Raw genomic sequence first — 23,508 nt, 5'->3', positions numbered from 1 at the left:
GTACAATTTAAGAAAGGCTCAGCTGGCTCAACCACTGCAAACTCTGGCTTCATAGATGACATATTTTAATTTTTTTAAAAATTTATTATTGAACTAAATTCAAGTATCCTGGACCAAATAGATGAGTTACAGGAAGAATTGCTTACCAAAAGGCGTAGCAGGAGTGCCTGAGGGGTTGGGAGTTCAGTCGCTGTCATAAAAAGAAATAGAAGCTCATTGAGTGTACAGAAGAGCTGGTGGCAACACACTGAGCTGCGAGTTAGAGATTAAACAATTGTTTTTAACCAGTAGATAGTGTTTACTGATCAACAGGGTCATTCTCTAACTTGTTAGAATGTCAGTCTCAGTTTTGTCACTCTTGGACAGGTGAGTATGGCCAATAATAAAACAGAGCATTTAAACATCTGGCCAGGTGTCCAAGATTTCCGTCAGCATCCCTGCTATGAGTCACATAGCACTAAAGTTAAAGATACTTAAAGGGTAAGAAGCAAGAAGTAACTGGATGGAAAGACAACTGGATAAGTAAAAAACATCAGAGTTGGAAAATTTTATCAAGAAAGGATGCTTGCAAAACAGAAAAAAATTATGTAGATTCTGGAACCTTTTGAACCCCATTGTCTTCATATAAAATGGCAGCCCCAGAGTATTTATATGCCTCTTTGAGCTTTGTTTTACCACCTTTAGCTATTTAGGGTGTCTCAATCCAGTCTACTTTATAATAAAAATATGAAGTGTAGGAGACAGTCCTATTCAGGATCTCAAATAAAGACTGTTGCTCTCCAACTAGTTCAAAGTAGAACCAATATAGCTGGGCATGATTTTCACCTTCCTGGGAAATTTCCTTGTACACTTGTGCTTCTTTTTAGGTATATCTCCCTGTTCATAAGGCTCTTTATTTATATATTTCTAGCATTCAAAACTTGAATGCTGACAAGAGTTTTGGTCAGTGTATGAAAACTGGAATGAAACGCAGCACTTTCATTGGTTGCTTGTGTCTTTCCATATATAATGTAAGCGTTCTGACTGTATGAGAAGATTCCACAAGAATTGCATTGCCTCTTGCTAACAGGCTAGGTACCTTACTAGTGTCAGTCCTGTAACCTTCTCCAGCAGAAAGTTTCATTCACATCTTATATTATGAAGGAGATTTAATTAAATGCAGCTGTTCTGATACTAACGTCGTCTGTGTAACTCCGCCAGGTAAGGAGATAGGCCTCCTTTCCCTGACTTTATGAACAAAGATGTCAAGGTCTTGCAGATGGGGATGAAAGTGTTGACATACTCCAGAGGGCACAGAAACTGCAATAGCATTTTCCAGGGCACCTGAAAGCAACAAACAGCATAGGTTTGGATATCTTTATACATGTGTAACCCACGCACCTCTTGGGTGTGATGCTCTGTCCCATGTAGTGGCACTGAGATCACTTAGAGAGAGATTAATGAGTCTGCTGTACAGCCTTAGCTAAGAGCCATGTGGCTTTTAGCTTATGCAATAGAGGCTCATGCATTTAGCTCCAGAGGTCCCAGGTTCAATCCCGCCTGCCAATGACCGGGGTCTGTCGGCGTTACACGTGCAACATCATCTCTCTTGTGACTTTTCTTTTATCAATGGGAAAAAATTGCTGCTTCTTAACCAATACTTCAGAACTCTGACCTCTTACTTAATGGCAGATAGAACTGCCTTTCTCTGCCTCCCACAATAGCACATCCAAATCTATACAGTTTTGTTTGATTCTTCCTTCTCATTATGGTCCTGATTCCTTTGGTATGCTAAGCACCTCTAGTAAGTTAATGCGTACCCTCAAATACCAAGGAAATTCAAGGGAGTTAAGCATACTCAACATCTCACAAGAAGAACTCAGCACTTAGCAGGATCAAAGGTACTCCTTTCCTCTCTTCCTAGCCAATCACATACGTCTCTCTTCATGACTGACCCGGGCTCTTTTGCATATAGATGATTCTCATGAGGAACACATCCGAAGGAAGATCCCTTTGAGGCATGTCCCAGCTAGTGCATGCAGGTGAGTAAGTCAGGGAGAACCCTTTGGGTGGAACTACTGGAAAGTTTGATCAGTCCATGTATAATCGTGCTTACCAGGTTTAGGGTGTTGATACTATACACCTGGACTGCCTCTTCATCCCAGTCACCTTCAGGCTTCTATAAATAGATGAAAAATCAGGACACATTAATATATTTGCCTTCTAACCACATTGAGATGGAGGGGAAGAGGGATAGCATAAGTGCTTGAATGACTGCAGGTATCTAGAGGAATGTTTGAAAGATAATTATTTGAGTCAAACACAGTTAAGAAAACTTCACTGAAGCCCTTATTGATGCCCAATTAAATCCCCTTCCTTCTCCCAGCTTGCCATGTCCCAAAAGCACTTTTCACTGACATTTTTAAAAAGTGAAATCATTCCCATTCACATTAAGGTTTGTAATTTTTTGTTTTTACAAAAACCAAAACCTGCATTTTGGCATAGAACATACTTGACACCATCCCTTTAACTTAAATAAATGTAATTGGTGGATACTGGTAAAGACAGCAATAAGGGGCAGAAAATTATATAGAATATAGTATGATATTTTCTACTTCAAAGGTACATAGTGATATATACATTCATGGTAGGAAAAGGTATAGCAGAGTTTGAAAGGTCCAGGGAAAGGGTAACAATAATTGTTAAGAGGCCAGGAGGATTAAAAATAAGGGGAGACATTTTTCTGCTTCCTACCATGGTGCAGACAGGGAGTTCACACTGCCGAATGAGAAAATTCACAAGTACACTGCCTCCTGGCAAGGTGAGATACCCACAGCGTGCAAAACTTCTAATCAGCTGCAAGAGAGGACTTTTCACCTCCAGAAGACACACAAATGAAGACTGTCAATGATATTTAAAAATCCCAGTGTGCACCACAACTGTACTGTCTGAAATGCTCCTCCCCACTGTAGAGTTTTTTACATTGTGCTTCTTAAGTAGATGATCGGGTCTTGCTGATCATAAATGAGAAATCAGAGAATGCAGCTGCAGCTGCATCAACTCTGTTGTCAGAGCCACAGTGCAAACAACCTGCCCCAGCCCAACAGGCAAAATCCTTCCCATTAGTTACACTGGTGATTCTATAAATCCATCTCCCACCCTAGAAGCTTAAGACAAGTCTGTTCCCAGACATTTGAATGTTCTCTTACCTGATAGTTGTTTTCATGTATGAGAAGAGCCACAGATTGCACCATGATGTCTTTTACTTTGTCCATATGGGGAGCTGAAAGGAATATAGACAGGGGCTTTAGCAGGCTGGAGTCTATCACAAGAAGCTCCTCACTCTTTTTAACTTCCTATACCACCATTCTTGCCTCTTTGTGGATTAGATAAACATTTGGTTAACTCCTTTTTAGGCTCTGTCCTCCAAGACAAGTTATGTAAGCACAACCACTGTCATATTGTAAGATTACATCACCACTTCATGATGCACCATCATGGCATGGTAGCATTGCATCACGCCAGGGGTATTTTGGGACTTTTTCAATATGTTGTAAGCCTCTAAGCAAGTGAGACAGCCCTGTCATGAGGAGGATTGTTTTGCCTGACCCTACTCCTGCTGCCGGACTGAGACTCAATAGAGCTATGTTGGTTTATACCAGCTGAGGATCTGGCACCATTAACACATCAGTAAGGCTGTGAACGTGAATTAAGACTGGGAACGTATGCTTGAATTCAGATTTCAAATATAAAATTGTTCAGCCATTCACACACAAAGTTCTAACGCCAAGCTTAAATGTGCCCTGCACACAAGAGGCTGGCTCCAAAAATCTGGGGCAAGAGTCTCAGCTGGGACACAGTTCCATTGAAGTCAGCCAGGAAAGGACCTTGTCCCTGGGGTTGACAGTCAGAGGCACGCTGATAATTCACATCATTTTTGTGTGTTCATTTGGTACCCATGAAAGGGAGGAGCTGATGGCACTTGCTAGTATAAATAAGCAAGTGGCAGACGAGCTCCCCCACCGCAGTTCTTCTCTTGTGCCTTCCTTTCTTACTTACGTTCCTGGGTAACTTCTCTCAAGACTGTGAGAGCTGCAGTGCACTCCACCTCTTCTGCACCCTCCATCGGCTTTCTGAGGAAAGCCATAATATCCTCCTGATAAATAGGACCTAACAGAAGAGAAGTCTGACTAATAACAAGTGATGTAAAGGGAAGAAAACCCACCACATTTCCAAATGAAGTTTTTTAGAAGAGTCAGGAATCTGAGATTCTGCTACTGTTATTTCATTTCAATGTTTCTTTCTATTCTTACCCAGCACCTGGAAGGCTCGCAATGCAGAGGTTTGGTTCCAGTTACTTGGCGTATCAGATATTTCAGACTTAGCACAGACCTGAAAACAGAAGAAATCCCTGTCCCAGATACATGGTTCCACAGCAAAGGAGCATTTGAAACATTCACAGAAGCTGGAAAACCTGGTCCTTCAACACCCCAGGAATGTTTAACAAACCATCTCCTCTAAAAGAGAATGAGCATATTTGCTTCATTCAGCCCCACAGGCGTGCCCCAAGATAGTGGAAAACTTAACAAACATATCAGAGACTGACAGAAGAACAGGAGTCTGTGTGACCCTGATTGGTGCATCAGAAGAGGGAATTCCTCTAAGGGAGGTTGTTAGGTTCTTATTCTCAAGAGAGGTCCTGTGATGAACCTTTCCTGTTGAGGAGAAAGCAGCACCCACTTTCTGACCTGGGAATAGAGAGCGGGAGAGAAGGGCAGTGCCCAACGTGATAGAGAAGAGAACAGCAGATGAAGAGGGACAGATCTGTGATGACAGAGAAGGGTGCTTTCATCCTTGGAGCTGGCATTCCCCTCTCAATGGAATAGCAAGTCGAATCATCCCTAAAATATTCAGTCTTCACAGCCCTCTGCAGAAACATTAGATTTTTCACCCTTCTTCAGGATATCTGAGAAACGAAACAGCCTATGACAAGAGACAGGAAAGTGATGGGGAACAGACAACTGCAAAGAGCAAAATCAACTACTGACCACGAGTGACATCTGGAGCAAAGTGATATTATTTTCCACTCCTGATTGGAGTCAACCTCCTTACCTGTGTGAATAGAGTACTGAGAATATTGTCCAGACTATGGTACAACCTCTTGCTCCATTTCCTGTGGCAGAGTACAGCATCCAGAAGATGGCACAAGCACTGTGGTAAAGAAGTGAAGAGTAATAAGGAATTATCTACTGAACCAATCACCTATGGAACTCTCCTTCTAATTATGAAAGGTTTCCCACATATCCTATCAATGGCTGAATTTATCCCACACTTGTCTCTGTACTTCCTGACTCTCCAGGGACAAGAAGTAAACCATATGCTTCATTCCACAGGCCCCTGAATCTGTCACCTGCCATCATTTGAGATCAGGCCAGTGGTTCAACTGGTTGTATCCTATTCTTAGGTTTTCTTCTGTTCTTTCTTTTTTTTTTTTTTTTTTTTTACAAAATATCTAACCAGTTCCTCATCTATTCCTTACTCTAGATATGTGTCCCTGCCCAGCTCCTTTCAGACAAAGCCTCGGCTTGGAATCAGTATCTCTTCACAACATGGAAGCAGTGGTTCTGTGGTAATGAAGAGCAATCTAACTCCTCTAGTCACTAATCACAGACATACCCTTGGATTGCTCACCTCTGTGACATAAAAATGTTGTATCCTGGTCTCATACTGATGCAGGAGTTCTGTGATCAAACACTGAAGATGATTTTTCAGTGTTTGAATAGACATGATGAAAAACAGCTGGCCAATTACATCCAGTGTGGCTTCCATCACCTACGCAGAAGGAAGAAAAGGGAAGGAATAAACCTTTGCCAGGTGAGATTGAGCATGGTTACCAATATGTCCATGTATTGGCAGCATTGAGGTGCCTGGAAATATCTACAATTTTAATAGCGATATCTCACCAAAACTTTCTAGAGAAGGTCTCTCACTTCTGAGGTCTGTGATAGGATGCGTCTGTGTATCCAATGTCAAGTCACATTGACTTATAGCTGCTGTTTTACACAGTAAAATTTTCAGCTAGTTTTACTCATCATCACTCTGAAATTTGTTTTAACATTCTTCCTCCACTGAATATCAGCATTTCAGATTATTTGCCCCTCCTCCCCCATGCCTGCATTTTCCCAGGTTGAATGTGATAGTGAAATTTGCTACCTATATTTTTAGCATCTTGGGTCCTTTCAATTATTTGTGTGTCCTCACTGATATTTGCAACATTGCCCAATTTACTGTGCTTTGTAAATTCATTTTCCTCCAAGAGCTAAAATAGGAAAAGTATGATGAGAACTCTTGTCATATCCCTCTGCCCAGGTCTCTTTTGTTCTGTTCCTCCTCATGATGTCTGTTGTCCCCTTTATCCCTTCCCTGCGACTAATTTAGAGCCTAGGATGTAGTTAGGAATAATACAATTATTAAATTACTTCCTAGTGTTGAAAGCTATCAGGATGTGGAACAGTCCAGCAGAAGTGACAGAATTTCCATTGCTTAAGTTATTTCACATTAGACAACCCATGGGAGGTGGCAGCATAGAGAACAACCTGGCATTGGTACCAGGGATAGATAAAATGACCTAACAGGTCTTTTCCAACTTTAATTTCCATTTATGACAAAAGAAGGTTAGGGTTGCAAACCAAAACACTAAAAAATTAGGAAATTCCAGTATTAAGGTAGCGTGTGCAACCCTAATTCTGCTTTCTTGTATGTATACACTCTGTAAACAGTCTTTAATGACAATCACAGGACCCCAGGATTTTTTCCTACAGGACACCTGCTCCATTCACGGAGACTTTCACAGGCTTAGAACTTGGCCAAATTTGGGTAAATTTTCACAAGAACAGGAACAGGCACAGCTCTGACAGCAGACTGACCCCCATGCAACATTTCAACCTCTAGCTCCAAAGCATAGACTCTCTAGAGCTTTTCATTGAAACGATAGTATTTTTTCACCATGGGAAAAATGTATTTTCCCTAAACTTGTTTTGAGAAACAGCTGAACCATTTTTGCTGAAATTCCTGCTCCCACCCCATCTCAAAGAAAAATTCAAATTCCTGGCATAGCAAATTTTAGCCTAAATAGCTGAAGTTTGGCAAAGTTTTTAGCAATTGAAAACCTGTCTTATAAAGGAAAACGTCAATCAAACCTACCTGCGTCACCTATAGTCCAACTACTCTTGATAAGCATGTCAGATGAATGTTTCTGCTAAAATTATCAATCCTGAAATAGTTAACAATGTTGACATTTGAACAGTCATGATTAGGTTTCAGTGATAATGCCCAGATAAGATTAAAAAGGACAGCTAAAACCTCACAGAGGTATTGTTTTAAGCTGTCTGTCTGACAACTCCCATGTTGGTTCATGTTTGGATCTTCAGTACCATTAGGGCTAGAAACTTAATGTCTTTTCCCAAAAAGTTAATGCTCAGTTCCTGCAGAAAATCAGGAAGCCTTTAGAAACAGAAGGGTGTCCTAGCCCATCCTCACTGACTTCACACCCTGCTTTTTTTCTCCCATGGTGGATTCTTCCACATCAAGAATGAGGCCACATTTTCAGAGGCAGAGAGAGATGTGAAGAAAGCTTGTCCTGCTGTCACCCAAGCTATAGCTGTTCTGTAGATAAATAGGCAATTCAACCTATAGCACTGGCTTTCAGACTCCTTTCACCTGTACAGATTCACCTTCCAAATTCTACACACAGACTAAAAAATGCACAATGCCCAGGATTTCCTCTTCTCACCTTTCCCTTTGCAGTTGGGAACCATTTGTTGAAGAGCACCAAGAAAGTCACATAGGCTTTGGCAGCTGCAGTTTCTCTGGTAATGTCCAGCTCCTCAGCTCCCTGTGGTGGCTGTGCCAGGTACCTTGATGCACACCTGGAGAGTTCTCTTAGTACTGCACGGAGAGCCAAAGAATTGTATTTTACTTCACAATTGGTAATAATCAGCATAGTTTTGGAAAGTTCTGCAGGGTCCATAATTGAAATAAAGAACATCCACCCTGTTCACAAATTCAATTTGGAAAACCACCTTCCTGGAACTGATAGCTACTCCCCTCCAAACTCTGCTGGAGATCCCAGACATGTTTACATGATTCAGCCTTTGCAAGTTGAATAGTCAACATGAAACGGGGCCTAGCCACTCTGCACTACAGAGAAAAAAATACATGACAATTCTGAGACCCCATAGCTCACTTGATAAAAGAGTCTCGTTGACTGAGGATTTCCCTCTGAAATTAGAAACAAATGATGGATCAATGCACCTGCCTCAGGAACGTTACATACAGAACAAAATCAAAGCACCGAGGAAGTGATTTTGGAATATTCACTCCCCGTGACAGGTACACATTCATGGGAATAGGCTTATTGGCTTCAGTGATGCAACAATGAGAGGAAAGGGTTTCAGAATCTGACCCTGGACACTGAATCTAAATGACTCTTTTCCAAGACATTAGGAGCATATTATCTTCATCCTCTTTCACATTCACAATCTTCCTAATCATGGCTCCATGCTTTGTCAATCTCCACTGACTTCCCTAGCCACCTTTCTGTACGCAATTCAATATATCCTTCCTGATGTTTGAAAATCTCCCTTGGACTCTCTTCTCCAGACCTCTCTGACCTGTATATTCAACTACTTCCTCTGCCTCATCTCTCCACTCTCTTTCATCCTTGGCCTAAGAAAACATATAGGCGAGCTAGGGGTCAATAGTAGCTGGATCTCAGTTGGGGAAGAAGAGGGTATAAGGAGCTTCCCCTCCCCTCCCCTTATTGTATAAGTTTAGGCAGAACTGCATTCCCTGCGCTCAGGCAAGCACTTGCTAATTCTCCGCTCCCCTCCTCCCTCTTGATGCATCATAAAGTCAAAAAAAGAAGTCTGTGGGAAATGAGATCCAGACCTGGGAAAGGGAAAATCCCTAAAATACAAGGAAACTTGAAATTCTCACCATCACTAAATATCAGCATATATTCTTCTGACTGGACCAGGGGCAGGGCTGGCAGGACACAGTCCCACATTGCACCTATATAGGGTGCCATTACTGGAAGAAAGGAAAGGAAAACACAATCACCTTTGTTTCCAGCTGAAACATTCCTTTTTGTCCTGTGGGATTCATCTTCAGTACAGGATGAAGGGATATTTGCTTAAGGGAATTGTATCTGCCTGTCAAGCCCACTGCAGAGCAATGGAGTGTGTGTTTCATATCCCATATGTAAAAGGGATACACAACTCTATGCATTTTTGATAGATGTAGCTCAAGCTACAAGCAGTTGTTACTTGTGAGCAGTTCCAAGTGGGCTGATACCTTGACAAACAACTTCTCCAGCAAGTAGTTTTTATAAAAAGCCAAATGTCAGGAACACTATAACATGAAGGGCTCTCCCCTCATTATCTATTAACATACAGAGGACAAAGGTTGGCTATAGACTACAGATCTTCCAACTGTGGCCTGGAAATATACCCAGATCGCCTCTCAGAAAGAAACTCTTACGGAATGCAATATTTTCACAGGAAAATGATGTTTGCAAGAATCTAAAAAATAAATCTGTAGTGGAAATGTGTGTAGGTGAGGGAGAGCAGAAGGAGGGTCTCCGGTTGTGTAGGTCCAGGAGATATTGTGGGTCCTTATATACATAGGCATCTATACTACACCTTCTCACCAAGATAGCTTTCCACCTCTTTCTGCACTCCCCAACAGTAGCCAATGGATCCCTCCGCCTCCCATTCCTTCAAAAGCTTCCTTTCCTGGCCCCAGAAGCAGATCCTTCCCCTCAAGCACTTCAAGACCCCAACCTTCCTAGCTGTCAGTGGCTCCTGCAAGAAGCCAAGATTAATCATTGGATGATATGGTCTCTGCCAAACTAGTGCTCCTGCTGCAGCCAAAAGCATGAGTTAAACCGAATGAAAGTGTAAAAACACAAGGGTACAGGACTTACCTTGCACCACAAGGGCCAGATTGTACCTTTAAGGCATATGCCTGTGGTGGAGGCAGTGTGAAGCTGCACTGACCCAAAGGAGTTTGAGGAGGGAGCATGTATACTGCACTGTCCCTTTGGATGGTGCAGCCTACTCAGCTCTGCAGTCCAGTGCAGAGGTGGGACAGGGCCATGTTCCTTTTGGGGCCATTTGCAACCCGGGTGGTGTGTGGAGAAAGCAGCCGCAGCACTCTACCAAGCACAAGTACTATGATTTTCCTGAGCCCAAACTCCCTCCCACCACTGACATAGCCACAATAAGGCTATGGACAATGTATCCCTAAGAGGATGAGAGGAAGCTCCTTCAGGAGTGAATGGTGTAGGGCTGAGATTTCTGAAATCCTGCTTCTCCCCGCACCCCGAAAATTTTAAGCTTTCAGAAAAAAAAAACCCCAAACTTCACAAAACCAGAAATTTTTAATTGAAAATGGGAGTTTAGTGCCTCATGGGAGTTGTAGTTTGCTCTTCATGTCCCCATTCTATTCTCTAGGCTGGGCGGCCCACCTGGACTACATCTTCTATAATGCACCATGGCCAGGCTCTCCACATTATACGGTCTCCCTTCACCAAGAGGGGAGACCATGATCCATTGTGGAAGATGTAGTCAAGCAGCTGATCCAAGCTCATAGAGGAGAACGGGAATATGAAGAGCAAACTACAACTCCATGAGGCACCACAACTCTCATTTTTGGCAAAATCTTTAGGTTTGGGGCTAAAATATTTTGACAAAAAAACCAGCCAAACAGAATCTCCCAAGGAAAGCAGACACTTGTAATGAAAAAATTCATTTTGTCACAACCCCAATTTTCCATTGAAAGCCAGTTTACGTGGGAAATTTTTGACCAGCCACAGAGTAGCAGTCATTATATGAAGGGTACATAGGAAAAGCCCAGATAACTCAGACCCGTTTAGTGGGGCCACACATGTGAACACTTCCCTGGAGAATAACATGAAACACTTTCCAATCTAACAAGAAACTCAGACAACAGGAAGTTCAGAAAGATGGTACCACTGAGTTGACAGAGCTTCTCCATTGCACAGAGGACACTGTGGTGGGGCAGAACTTTTGGCTGGAATCTTTCCTGTAGCGTGGCCACGACATCTCCTGGGCAGTGCTTCCCAATGGCCACTAGGATTGCAATGGCAGCCTCCTCAAATTCCTCCTTCAGTTCCTTGATCAGCACAGAGAAATTCTTGCCTTATTAGATGCACTCAGAATTACACATGAAGGACTTTTCTCTGTGGAATCATTACCATCAGAAAAGAGTCCAAGAGACAGGTAAGGGAGTGAACAGCTTCAGCTGAGATCTGGAAACCATGTCTCCCTTCCCTCCTGCCATGTTTGGGGAAGGAGAAGGCGGGGGGGGGGGCGGGGGGGGGAGGATAATGCAATCCTATAAGGGAACTAGAAAAGAGATCAACCTGATTAACTTAGGGTGTATCCTATCTTAGTCATTACAGTCCTATGGTCTCCCCGCTACAGCATCATGGATCAAATTCATCCTTGGGATCCTATTTTCCAGCTTCAGGACATTGGTAACTCCCACTGAAATCAATGGGAATTACTCAGATCCCATGGCAAAGGAACAGGACTCCTGGCATAACTCCACTCACTTCAATAGAGTTACATCAGGGATGAATTCAGTCCTGTCATCTAAACGGGCAGAATGCTAATGAGGAAATAAGTTTAAATGCCTTGTTTAGACAGACAAAGGTAACGCGCTATTCCAGGACAGGCATTGCTTTCCTACAATTATCCATGATAAAATAATAAAACAGCATTAAATTTGGGTTCCTGAAGGATCGCAAAGCACTTCGCATATAATATGTTATATAATCTCTAAAGGATCATGCAGCCACAATTGGGTCTGATCATGGCAGTAGTTCTACACCAACAAGCTCTTTGGGACAGGGACTGTATTGTTGTTCTGTGTTTATGCAATGCCAAGGACAGTAGGGTCCTGGTCCTTTACTAGGTCTCCTCAGCACTATTATAATACAAATAATAAATGTTTATAATAATAAATAACATTAAATGACAGTTGAAGCAAAATGCATCTACAGGAGGATTTTCACATATAGTAAACAGAATGACTAGCTCTAGAACACAATTTTGCCAAAAGTGCCACAGCATCTGTTATAGTTCACTTCAGTTACTGAATAAACCTGAATGTGTTTACTTAGCTCATGAGAGCTGACAAAATCTCAGCTCAGGTTATCATATGGGCTTCAGAAATGTGCCATGTGACATGCCCAGGACACCAGTAACCATCCTTTATTGTTCATGGCACTATTACCTAGAGAAAGAATGAACCTCTGAATAAGACCTGGATGTCTGGGTTCAGTTTTGAGTCCCTCTTTCTCTCCTACATCTTATATTCTTACCGTATTCTTGATTAGATTGGTGGAGGTGATGTCAAGCAGACGCTGAGCCAGGTCACTGTTCAGGTGGTTGACAACACTGATTTTTCTTTCTAGGTTTCTCAAGATGTGGAGCTGGTGCTCCACAGACAACTGCAAGGAGGACAGAAAACAGCGACTTAGGTTGATGTTTGGGAAAGTGAGAATTTAACATAGTTTCTGACAAATTCTGTGGATTATAATATTATTCCAACTATTGTGATTGGTGGGATGGGTCAGGAGAGGAATCAGAGCATATGGGAAACATGAGAGGGAAATAGACTGAATCAAATCAAGTAAGTAGAGAGGTGGGATGAATCACAGGGAACAGGCGAGGGGAGAAGTTGGCTTATATGGGAGAGGCAAAATGAAGGAGACTGGTTCATATAAACTGTTTTTGCATTGCATAAAGACTGTTCATACCAAATCATTGTTCTCAAGACATTCTAGGATGCTCTTTATCTCCACCTCCTCATTGTCCAATTCAGTGAGCTCGGTTACTCCTTCTCCCTTCCCCAAAGCCTTTTGGAATATTTTTGAAGCTAACAAAAAGAAAGAAAGTTAATTCTTGTCTAATAGGAGGATACCCACCACCTCCCTGTCAAGCAGGACAAAAAACACAGTGAAATGCACAGTCTCACACTATCAGTTCCTCTGGAAATGTTCCCTACATTCTGGACTAAATCCTTAGGTGCTTTAAATCCATTGACTTCAGTGGAGCTGTGTTGATTTACACCAGCCAAGGACCTGTCACTCCCTGTCCAAAATGGTTAATGACACAATGGAATATAGAGGTTTCACACTATCATGATCCTGCAAATGCCTCAGATTTGTAATGCAGAGAAGACAGTGAACAGTCTGGAAGAAAAACGTAATCACTGTGACAGGGAAAGTGCTATGCAAATGAAGGAATCTTTAGTTTGCAATGAGAGGGTATAGAACACATTGCACAGGAGCTATGGCCATCATCCAAAGACCATTGAAGTTAATGGAAAGACTCCCATTGACGAGACCTGGGTGAGTAATGTATTTTTTACTTCACTGACAATTGCAATAAAAAAATGTTTTGGGTTGAACCAAAACCAAAATTTAAAAAAATTTCTGGTGAATTTAAGGTTTCAGAGTAGCAGCCGTGTTAGTCTGTATTGGCAAAAAGAAAAGGAGTACTTGTGGCACTTTAGAGACTAACAAATTTATATGAGCATAAGCTTTCATGAAGAGAGCTGTAGCTCACAAAAGCTTATGCTCAAATAAATTTGTTAGTGTCTAAGGTGCCACAAGTATTCCTTTTCTTTTTGGTGAATTTAAGAGTCAAAAAAAAATGTTTCAGGTCAAATTAAATGTTTTGTTTACGTTTCAAGCATTTTAAAACTTTTTAATTAAAAAAAAAGGTTAAAGGAACAAAACAAAAACTCATTTTCAATTGAAAACCTGAAACATTTTTGTTTTGAAAATGTCAAAAATAAACTTTTTATTTTTTCCAGTGTTTTTTTCACCTAACAAATGATTTGGCAAAATCAACATGAATTTACTAAACATTTTGGTATTGCCAAACCTGCATTTTTTGCTGGAAAAAATTTCAGTCAAAACATTTTGTTCAGCTCTACCACTGACTTCTATGGGCTCTGTGACAGAAAGTTTGGATTGCTACAAGTTGCAACTTAATAAGTCAGAAGACTTCACAGAAAAAAAGAAAGATAAACAAGCAGTTATGAAAAACTGAATTAATATTAATTTTGATTTAAATAATAGTTTTCAATCGACCTCTAGACAGGTAAGCAGTCAGATGCCTTGAAAAATTTGGAGGAAAAGTGTTACCAAAAATGCAAAGTATTATTCATTTATTTTAATTAATTACAAATATCTGTCAATCTGTGAACCAGACACTCTTCTAATGACAGGGATAGTGCAGAAATTACCCATAAAACTCCACAGCCAAGTCAACCATTAATCTCAAGGGTGAGAACAGTGCCACCACAGGAAGACAGGAAAGACGGACATTTAGCTGAACCTCCTACCTTTTCAATAAGCTGCACAGGATTTAGCCACCAAAGTCGCAGGTTTAAGGGACAGACACTAATTCAGACACAATAGCCTTTAGTCTAGAGGTACCATGGCTATAGAAAACCATGAAGTACGGGGGGTGGGGGAGGAACAATGAAATTATGATGAAGTGAAAAGAAAACTAAAATTTAAGAATCATAGCATACCTATGCTGCCCCTAGTCTGGGTGCATGAGGTCTCTAATAACTTTTGTTGCCCTTCTCTGGACCATATATGTTTCTGCTTTTTCTTTTTTTGATGTGACCAAGGGTGGTATCATTTTAGAACCAAATTCTTCTCTCAGTTCCAGAGGTATAAATCCAGGATAATCTTATTAAAAACCAATTGAGTTACTCCCATTTACCAATGTTCTTACACTGCACCTGTCAAGGTGGTGCGTGAGCAAATCTGGATTTGAACCAGCATAACTGAAAATAGAACTTGACCTTCCCTGGCTGATATGTTCACTTTTAGTTGCTGATGTCTTGGCCTTGCAAGAGGATGGACTTGAATTTAAATGTTATTCTCTGTGCCTCTCTCTTGTTATCCTGAAACTAAACACAATGTTCAAGGTCACCAATGTATTTAATAGCAGATTTATATAGTCACAGTAACAATATTCTCCATATTGTTTTCTCTCCTTTTCTTAATATAGCTGTGACGGGTTTTGCTTGTTGTGTGGTGATAGGAAGATAACTTGGTATTCAAGTCCTGTTAGGGAGATCGCTGACGAGAGGAATTCTCAGTATGACGTTTGGCTTTGGATCATTCAGACTCTCTGAAAGGCACTTCCTGAGCTGGGTGGGCATGAGTCCCTCCCTTTTCACTTCTCCTATAGTATCTAGCAAGTGATTTGCCTACTTCCTGGCCTGGTATGAATGTGCCTTTTCTCTTTTCTTTCTGTCCTAGAGCTGGACAGATTCTCCTTCTTTCCTTTTCCATCTCCTATTTTCCTCTCTTCAAACAGAACCATTAGGAAAATAAAGGTGTTACAGCAGTTTAGAAAAAGGCCTTTGAGAGTGCATCAGGGTGAAGCAGGATTGGCTCTGTTGTTTCTACCACCCTTTCAAGATGTAAAATGCTGTGCAAATGCTATTCATCATTAATAACAATAATGTTTTATTGAACTATTACAGGAAATAGTAATACCTTGTATGTTAATGCTGTAATATAGCAAAGTTGGCTTCCTCTATCAATTTCCTGTTTTAAGATACTATTATTAAGTTAGCTAGGACCAATATAGAATTATGAAAAAGTCCAACATAGCGCATGAGAGCATGGAACAAACCCTAATGAGCCAAGTCACGTACACAACATATGGCCACAGAACGTGGATACATCAGTTCTTAAATGTGCTGTAGTGCACAATCCTACACTGGCTAAATCATAAGGGGTAATGATGAATTAATTATATATTATCTCAGCTAAAGACTTTCCCATCCCTACTTTCTCACTAAATCATTTAAAGAGACATTTTTGGGCAGATTAGGCACAACCTGTAGTTGTTTTAAACTAAAACAGAAACAATAACATATGTGAAAGTGGTTCCTTCCAACACTGAAGTACTTGGATCATTGTACATCCTAATTTGGGTGAGTGGTCCTTCATAGTAAGTTATACACAGACTAATTAGAGGGGGAAGGAAAGCAAATATCACATCATCATCATTATTTTACATTGATATTGTGGTAGTGACTAATGACCTCAATTAAGTCATAACAGCATCACACTAGCCACTGTGTAAATGTATAGTGAGTGACACTTCCTGCTCCAAAGAGCTTATAGTCTAACAGACAATACATAACAGGTGGGCAGTAGGACGGTAAGGTAAGATGGGGTAACAAAAACAATAGTGTGTTTTAGTACAGACTAGCTGTAGCTAAGAATTATGCACAATCAATAGCAGATATCACAGCTCACCACAGACATATAAAGGAAAAATGCCAAAATCACAGGTCTCATTTTAATAATATCCTGTTGCTGCTTTTTGACCTGAGTGGCTAGTCAAATTTTAGGGCCCTGGGGATGTGCCAGTTGGAAGAAGAAATTGTTGGAATGTGGCATTTTCTTTGACGCTTGCTTGTTTACTTACAAGGAACGTACAAAGTCTTCCATCTCTGAACTCAGGAGGAACCAAGAACAAAAGGTGCAGTTTCACAGCCCCCAAGCCTCTTTAGCCAAAACCAGACCCAAAATTCTCTCTCTAAGTCACACTGTGCTCACAAGCTAGTGCTTGGCTTTCTTGCTTTTTGCCTCTGCCTCTCGGTGTTCTGTCTGTTCTCAGTTTCCATGTGTTCTGCCTTCCATCCCGCACACAGATGCAAAATGAACAATACTTATCAAAGCCTCGCTGCCTGCCCACTCAGTCCAAACTGTGGGGTTTTTCACAGTCTCCTTTTGTTTTGCCTGGGGGGCGTCTGATTAACTCAGTTATGTAAATTGAAAGGTGCATTCACACTCTGTCCCAACAGATTTGTTATCAGTGCCGTCATCAGTACCTGTCAGCAGAATGCTCCTTTCTTTTACAGTAAAAGCTACTTACTAACACTTAGCTGATTGTTTAAAATATTGTAGGACGGCTATACCACTGCGTCTCATTCAGTAGCAGCAAACCTCTCTACATCATAATCAAATGACAAATGCCTAGCCTAATTTTGAAGAGCTCCTGCCCACGCTTACCTTTGATGCAGCCAGGTACAAACATGGCAATGCTTAAGGTTCTCAGTTAAATTAGTGCAGCTGTTTATTATAACAGGATTGTCTAGTGGTTAGGGCACAATGGGACCCAGGAAACCCAAGTTCAGGTCCCTATTCCACCCCAGACTTCTTGTATGACCTTCTGCAAGTCTCTCTCTACCTCTGTTCCCCCTCTGTAAAATGGGAATAGCACTTTCTTAACTCACAGATAAATACATTAAAGATTATGAGGAACTCAGATACTCCAATAACAGGGAACAGATAAGTACCTAAGAGATAGATCCACCTGCCCACTATCTCTGAACAAGTCTCTTCAATAAGTGTCAATATGAAGGAAGCAAGAGTCTCCTCCTAAAACCCGATTCAACCCAGTAGCGAGATTTCTGTTTTCCTGGAGTTAAAGATTATTTACAAGAAACCATTTAAAAAGTATTTATCAACTGTTCTCACTGGCATCTGGGGAAACAAAAAAAAAGGTTACTTACTTGTAACTGGAGTTCTTCGAGATGTCTGCATGTTCACATATGTGGGTAGTGGGCTGACCCATGCAGCCTAACGGTCGAACCTTGTCCAAGCAGTGCCTATTAGAGCACATGTGTGCCCCCTCCTGCTGCTCCTCTCACTGTCTTGGAACGTTCTGAAGGGGAGGCTACATAAGGGGTGCTGCACCGTCTACTGCCTCAGTTGCTTCCACCACTGACCCAAAGGAACCAAAATAGGACTCTGAGAAAAGGGGAAAGAAGAGCAATAAGTGAGCGTAGGCAGAGACCTCTCAAAGAACTTTGGTTACAAGTAACCAAACCTCATTTCTTCTTGAAATGGCTCTGCATATTCCCACTTATGTGTAATTTGGCAAGCAGTGGTAAAAACTCAGGAGATGAAACAGTGTCCTAATTAATGATTGCAGCACTGCTCCACCAAACCTAATATTTTCTCTTGAAGCCAAATCCAGCTCATAATGTTTAGTAAACATATGGACTGACTTCCAAGTAGTAGCCTTACATTACATATTGCCCCAGTAGGAATAAACAAATGATGCTGCTACTGCCCTAGTGGAATGAGATCTCACAACAGCGGGCACAGGTATTACTGCTAACTTGTAACATTCAATTGCACACTGCTTAACGCATCTGGAAATAGTCTGAGCAGATACATGACAATTCATCACTCTCAGCATCAGAAATAACTTAGAAGAGTTCCTAAAATGCTTAGTTCTATTTAAATAAGATACCAAAGCTCTTCTAGCATCTTAAGTATGTAAAGCACTTTCCCCTTTATTAGCATGAGTCTTTGGAGGAGGGGGGGAACACTGGTAAATTAACTGATGTGAAACTGTGACACTATTTTTGGTAAAAACCTGGGATCAGGTGTAAGAACCACATTGTCTTTGTGAAAAAAGAGTAAATGGAAGCTTGGCTATCAAGACATGTAATTTGCTCATCCTCTGGCTCTTGTTAGAGGAACAGTAAACACAGTGAGTATGAAAATATGAAAAACACTCATGAGGTATCTGATAGCATTTGTCTGGTATCTTAGATAGGCTGACAAAATACACAGTCTTAGCAGGTTGCAAACAGTATGGGTAAAGATGTCCTATTCCTTGAAGGAGGACCTACAGTGTTGAATACAGGGTGTGACACTTCTTCCACAGGAACAAGGTAAGTCCAAAGTGGATGCCATACAACCCGCTGATTTGTGGAATTGCAAAGGATGCTCAGAAAGATGATGCAGCACCAATGTCCATATGCTCATCAGGTGACAAATCAGGATCAAAGTCAGTATCCACCTGACCCTGCTCAAAAAGAGGCATGACCACCTCTTCTTCTTCTTCCGACAAAATGTCAGGAACCACCATTTGAGCTGCAGACGGATCTGGCAGATTGGATCCACATAATCCTCAGCTACCAGATCCTTATCAGTCAGAACCTCATTTTTACAGCCATAAGGTGGATGATTCAAAAATTCTGGGGGTAGATTAGACCACGGAGACCAGGACTGTCAGTCTCTCCAATCATTGGGATCCAGGAACATATCCATAGGAGGAACGCTCCAAAAGACTGAGGAAACCCAGACGTAGGTGACAAAAATTTGGATGGTTCAAATCTTTTAACTCTTCCTCTATCCTCTTCTGAGGATCCAATCTCAGATCCCAGCTATCGTCAGGGAAAGCAACAGCGGGTGTAGAGACATAAAAGGTCAGAAGGATCAGCCTGGTGAACTTCTAGGAGTAGGCGGAGGAGGCGGCAAAGATGGATCTGGAGTCAGTCACAATAATTTTCTAATCTACCCCCCTTTTCAGATGAAGCAGATTTAGATCTATCAAAGCCTCTCTCTTCCTCTTCCCCAGTAGTCTCTCACTCAGATCCGATGAATGCTCAGAAGCTTAACGGGGAACATCAGCCACCTCAGTAATAGCCCTTTTCAGAATCAAAAGTGACACTGAATTGGGAATGAACAACAGTACCAATATTATGGGTTTAGGCATCAGCAGCTCTGGAAAGAGTTTCAGCTCCGTAACCGTGTGCTGTGAAGCCGAATGTGGAAATGGTTTAGATTTCAGTGTCAGAATTGCAGAGGACATGAGAGAATCGGACAGATCCAGTAAGTCTGACCTATGGGATCTGGCACAGCTAACAGTGGCAGTCTTCTCTCTCATCTTTTTCTTCAGAACCAGCAGCTTAAATGTGGGGTCTTTAGCCACCAGCTGACCTGACAATGCCTTTGACACCCTAGCAGTTTTAACAGGATGGTCCAACAAAACAGGAACAGGAGTGGGAACCAATGATGACCCAGACCAGTGGGATCCTTTAGGAACTTTACTCTTACCAGACAAGGCAGTTGGAGATGAAACAGGCCTCTTGGTCTTCGGATCCAACAATCTCCCAGAAACCATTGGCTTAGGAGCACATACAGACTATTCTGCCTCTCCTTACCCACTCTGGGTGTGTAAGTCTAACCCACAGAACATCAAAAGAAGGAGAGTGACTTTCTCTGAGGCATTTAGAGCACCTAATGTGGTCGTCCAATTCCAGGAAGCTAGCTGGGCAAGAAGAGCATCTCTTCAATCCTGGCTTCTTCTTCTTCAGTTATGTCATCACAGGGAACCAAACCTAAAACTAAAACTAAACACTAAAAGCTAACAACAACAACAATTATATAAAGGCATTAAAATATAGTAGAAAAACCCAGACCTGATCCACTGGAGAGGTTCACTTCCATCTGGCATAACTGGTTGGAGGGAACTGAGTTGGTAAAAGGCACAGCATACCCTGATATAGCCTCATCCTCAGAATGTTTGAAGACACTGAGGGGAGGGATAAGAGGAGGAAGATGTGTGCAGCGACAGGCACTGCTCAGAGAAGGTTCTATTGTTAAGATGCACTGGTTAGTTCATTACTCATATGTGGGAATATGCAGAGCCACTCCAAGAATCACATTTATTCTCTCTTTTAGGTTACTGTGTGTAAATGTTGACTTTTTATCAACTCTTTATTTAAAAGCTCCAATACATCCAGTTGTCAATGTCATCTAGACATTCCTCCAGACATACAAGCAGAGGAACAAAGGAATATAATGGAAATTGCGATCCAGGATCAGATCCATGCTCCATGTAATGTCCCACTGTGATCAGTACCAGATGTTTCTTAGAAAGGTGCAAAAAACCTCTTAACTGCCAGTAAAGACTGGCTTAAGCCTTGAAGCATGAAGCTTAATATCATCTCCAAAATGTATATTAGCATTAACTATAGCAACTCTGGCTATTCTTATTATCCATACAAATGTTCAGTTCCTTTTTTAATCTTGCTCAGTTTTCGGCTTCAGTGACATCCTGTGACAATGAGTTCTACAGTCTAATCGTGTGCTATGTGAGAAAAAAATATTTCCTTTTATCAGTTTTGAGTTTACCACCTTGTATTGAATATCCGTTTGGGTCTTGTGTTATGAGACAGGGAGAACAGAAGTGATTCAATTTGCAGGCTTTCTTGGGTAAGATATAGCTGCAGCATTACATCAGATATTGTAATCCTTTGTTTAGAAATTATGTCAACCAGAGATGCCTGATATATATTGAGCAGCAGGCTACAATAGCTCCTGGCAAGAACTACTCTGCATGAGCCATTTTGCATCCAAGACCCATTCTGCATGAGCAGAAATGTTTTCATTATTTATTTATTTCAATGAACACAATTTATTGTGTGGATTTAACCATTTTCTTCCAGTGTTTGCAACCCAAGCATTATTCTGTTGTATTAAGGCATGAGAATCAGCAAGTGAAAATGACTTATCTAGCTTCATTTCCCAAGGTGAGTGAAATGCAAAGGAGTAAATAAACAGTGTAAATGATGAAAAGTAGAGATGAGCATGAAAAAGCCCTGGATCCAAAGATGCTCAGGTTTTGAAGTATAGTTAGGAGCCAGATTCAGAGTTTGAGGCTGGGCCATCTTATCCATGGTAGCCAAACAGAAACCTTGGATCTGAACATTGCTGAACTCCTAAGAAACTCATATTGAGGAAGGTAACTGGGAAAGGGCTGGTTTTATGAGCTCATTCAACCTGCCTTCTAACACAGACCATATGCTACACAGAACTCAGACTCACTCTCTTCCTGGTGTTATAAATTACTAATAAAACCATACAAAGTTCTGTTCAAACTTCTCCCCAGATTTGGTTGCTTCTAGCTCAGTGAAACTGTACTTTTGTTAATTCATTCTGTTTATTGGTTAAGATGAACTTGTACATCACCATGTTCTGTACTTCTAGAACCTAAAAGACACAAAGTATATTTGTAAGTTAGGAGAAGTGAATGTAACTAGCTCTTAAAATGCTTACCGTTATTCTTTCTCAAAATGTCTATCTGAGTCTCTCCTACTCAGTAAACCTTCCCCTCAGTCTTACAGACTGCACTAATATCAGGCTCCACATACAGTACAGACACTTCTGAGGTAAACTGAAGGATGATCATTTCTTACTTGAAGGAGAAAACAGTTTGAGGCAGGTCCTCAGCTGGTGTAAATCAGCATAGCTCCCTTAACCCTAAAGGAGCGACACCAATTTACACCAGCTGAGGCTCTGGCCCTAAATATTCATTAGATCTTTAGGTTTTTCAAAGCAGAGTTCACTGGAACAAATATAAGAATATCCAGTGTCTACCCATGCAACCAACTGAATGCCAGTGACTTATCCATTGTCAGGACAGGTCATAATGGACTACCATACTGTTGCTAGGAGATCAGCTACAAGGCTTGTTTAACAGATTCTTCTGGTAGTCACTTAACTCTCCTCTCACTCCATTGAAGTCAGTGGGGTTACTGGTGTAAAACCAATGTAAAAGGAGCATGAAACCCAATGGCACTGAGTATACAAGGTTTGGGAGTTGGGCAGGGTCAGGGAGGGGCTATCAAATCAATCAGTCTGGTACAGTTTGAAAGCCTCAACAACTATATATTAATTATTTGTATTGTGCTAGCGCCTAGGAGCCCATCATGGGCCATGACCCTATTGTGCTTTGCACTGTAGAAACACAATCATATGGGCCAAACCTTCCCAAGTTTCCTCCTTACATAAGCAGTGTTTCTCTTTTAAAATATGAATAGTTTGTTATTGATCATGCCGTTTCCCAGAAGCTGACAGGGAGGTAGGGGGTGAAGAAGATGCATTTACAAAATAAATGCTGCCTCCCTTACCCAGGTTGAATACCACCATACTCTATTAATATTCTCATTTTCCTCAGTAGAATTTAGTGGTGGAATAAGGTCCTCTCAATGCAAGTAGAGGGAGGCAGAATCTGACCCCAAATGTGTGAATACGAAAAAATATGGAGGAAGAGACTAAGTGTTCTGTTTGTTTGTCTCTTGACTATGTTTTGAAAAAAATACAGGAAGAGCTAATCAGTTAAACCTATGGAAAACAGAGAAAAGGAAAAACCCAATCAACCCAACATTCATGCACCAAATTGTATCAGATGAGTGGTGGGAATTGTATCATTTGAGTGGTGTATAACAGTGTAGCAATAGGCTCTCTCTACTAACTGACCTTTCTTACTTAGTATAGAGGTCTTGATGCCCTGTTGAGCATGCTCTGAAAACACAGAGATGGAACAGGATCCCTGCCCTGCTGAGATTACAATCTAAAAGTTCAATCCTACAGATACTTACATTATGTGGGTAAAGTTTATTCACATATAGTTACATATGCTTAAGAGTTTGCTGCATTGAGTACCCCAAGTATCCAATTACATGTTTTAAAAGAAATATATTTCTCTTGATGTGGGCACATGCTTTTATTTTATTTGTTTGGGGGAGGAGCAGTTATTTATAAGTAGTTTTACCCTTTTAACATGCTATCATGAAATGATGTGTGATTAT

At 41.2% G+C, this 23,508-nt stretch overlaps 1 protein-coding gene across 1 annotated transcript in view; it reads right to left on the bottom strand.

Moving 5' to 3' along the window:
• The window catches only part of LOC102945628 (maestro heat-like repeat-containing protein family member 1), a 67,070-nt gene extending 44,782 nt beyond the window's left edge, over positions 1-22,288 (bottom strand). Inside the window, exons 1-16 of the mRNA XM_027820480.3 lie at positions 21,743-22,288; positions 17,629-17,866; positions 12,827-12,945; positions 12,389-12,517; positions 11,013-11,175; positions 8,977-9,069; positions 7,772-7,926; positions 5,671-5,811; positions 5,092-5,190; positions 4,293-4,371; positions 4,039-4,149; positions 3,189-3,262; positions 2,734-2,856; positions 2,096-2,158; positions 1,179-1,323; positions 147-190 (exon numbers count right to left, since the gene is read on the bottom strand). Of these exons, the coding sequence (XP_027676281.2) occupies positions 147-190; positions 1,179-1,323; positions 2,096-2,158; positions 2,734-2,856; positions 3,189-3,262; positions 4,039-4,149; positions 4,293-4,371; positions 5,092-5,190; positions 5,671-5,811; positions 7,772-7,926; positions 8,977-9,069; positions 11,013-11,175; positions 12,389-12,517; positions 12,827-12,945; positions 17,629-17,659 (1,569 nt within the window). The 5' untranslated portion in view covers positions 17,660-17,866; positions 21,743-22,288. The remainder of the gene's footprint in view (positions 1-146; positions 191-1,178; positions 1,324-2,095; positions 2,159-2,733; positions 2,857-3,188; positions 3,263-4,038; positions 4,150-4,292; positions 4,372-5,091; positions 5,191-5,670; positions 5,812-7,771; positions 7,927-8,976; positions 9,070-11,012; positions 11,176-12,388; positions 12,518-12,826; positions 12,946-17,628; positions 17,867-21,742) is intronic.
• Positions 22,289-23,508: the final 1,220 nt, after the last annotated feature.

The sequence above is a fragment of the Chelonia mydas genome, chromosome 3, assembly GCF_015237465.2.
Source record: "Chelonia mydas isolate rCheMyd1 chromosome 3, rCheMyd1.pri.v2, whole genome shotgun sequence".
NCBI classification, from domain to species: Eukaryota; Metazoa; Chordata; order Testudines; family Cheloniidae; genus Chelonia; species Chelonia mydas.
This window is presented reverse-complemented; position numbering and strand designations above follow the sequence as displayed.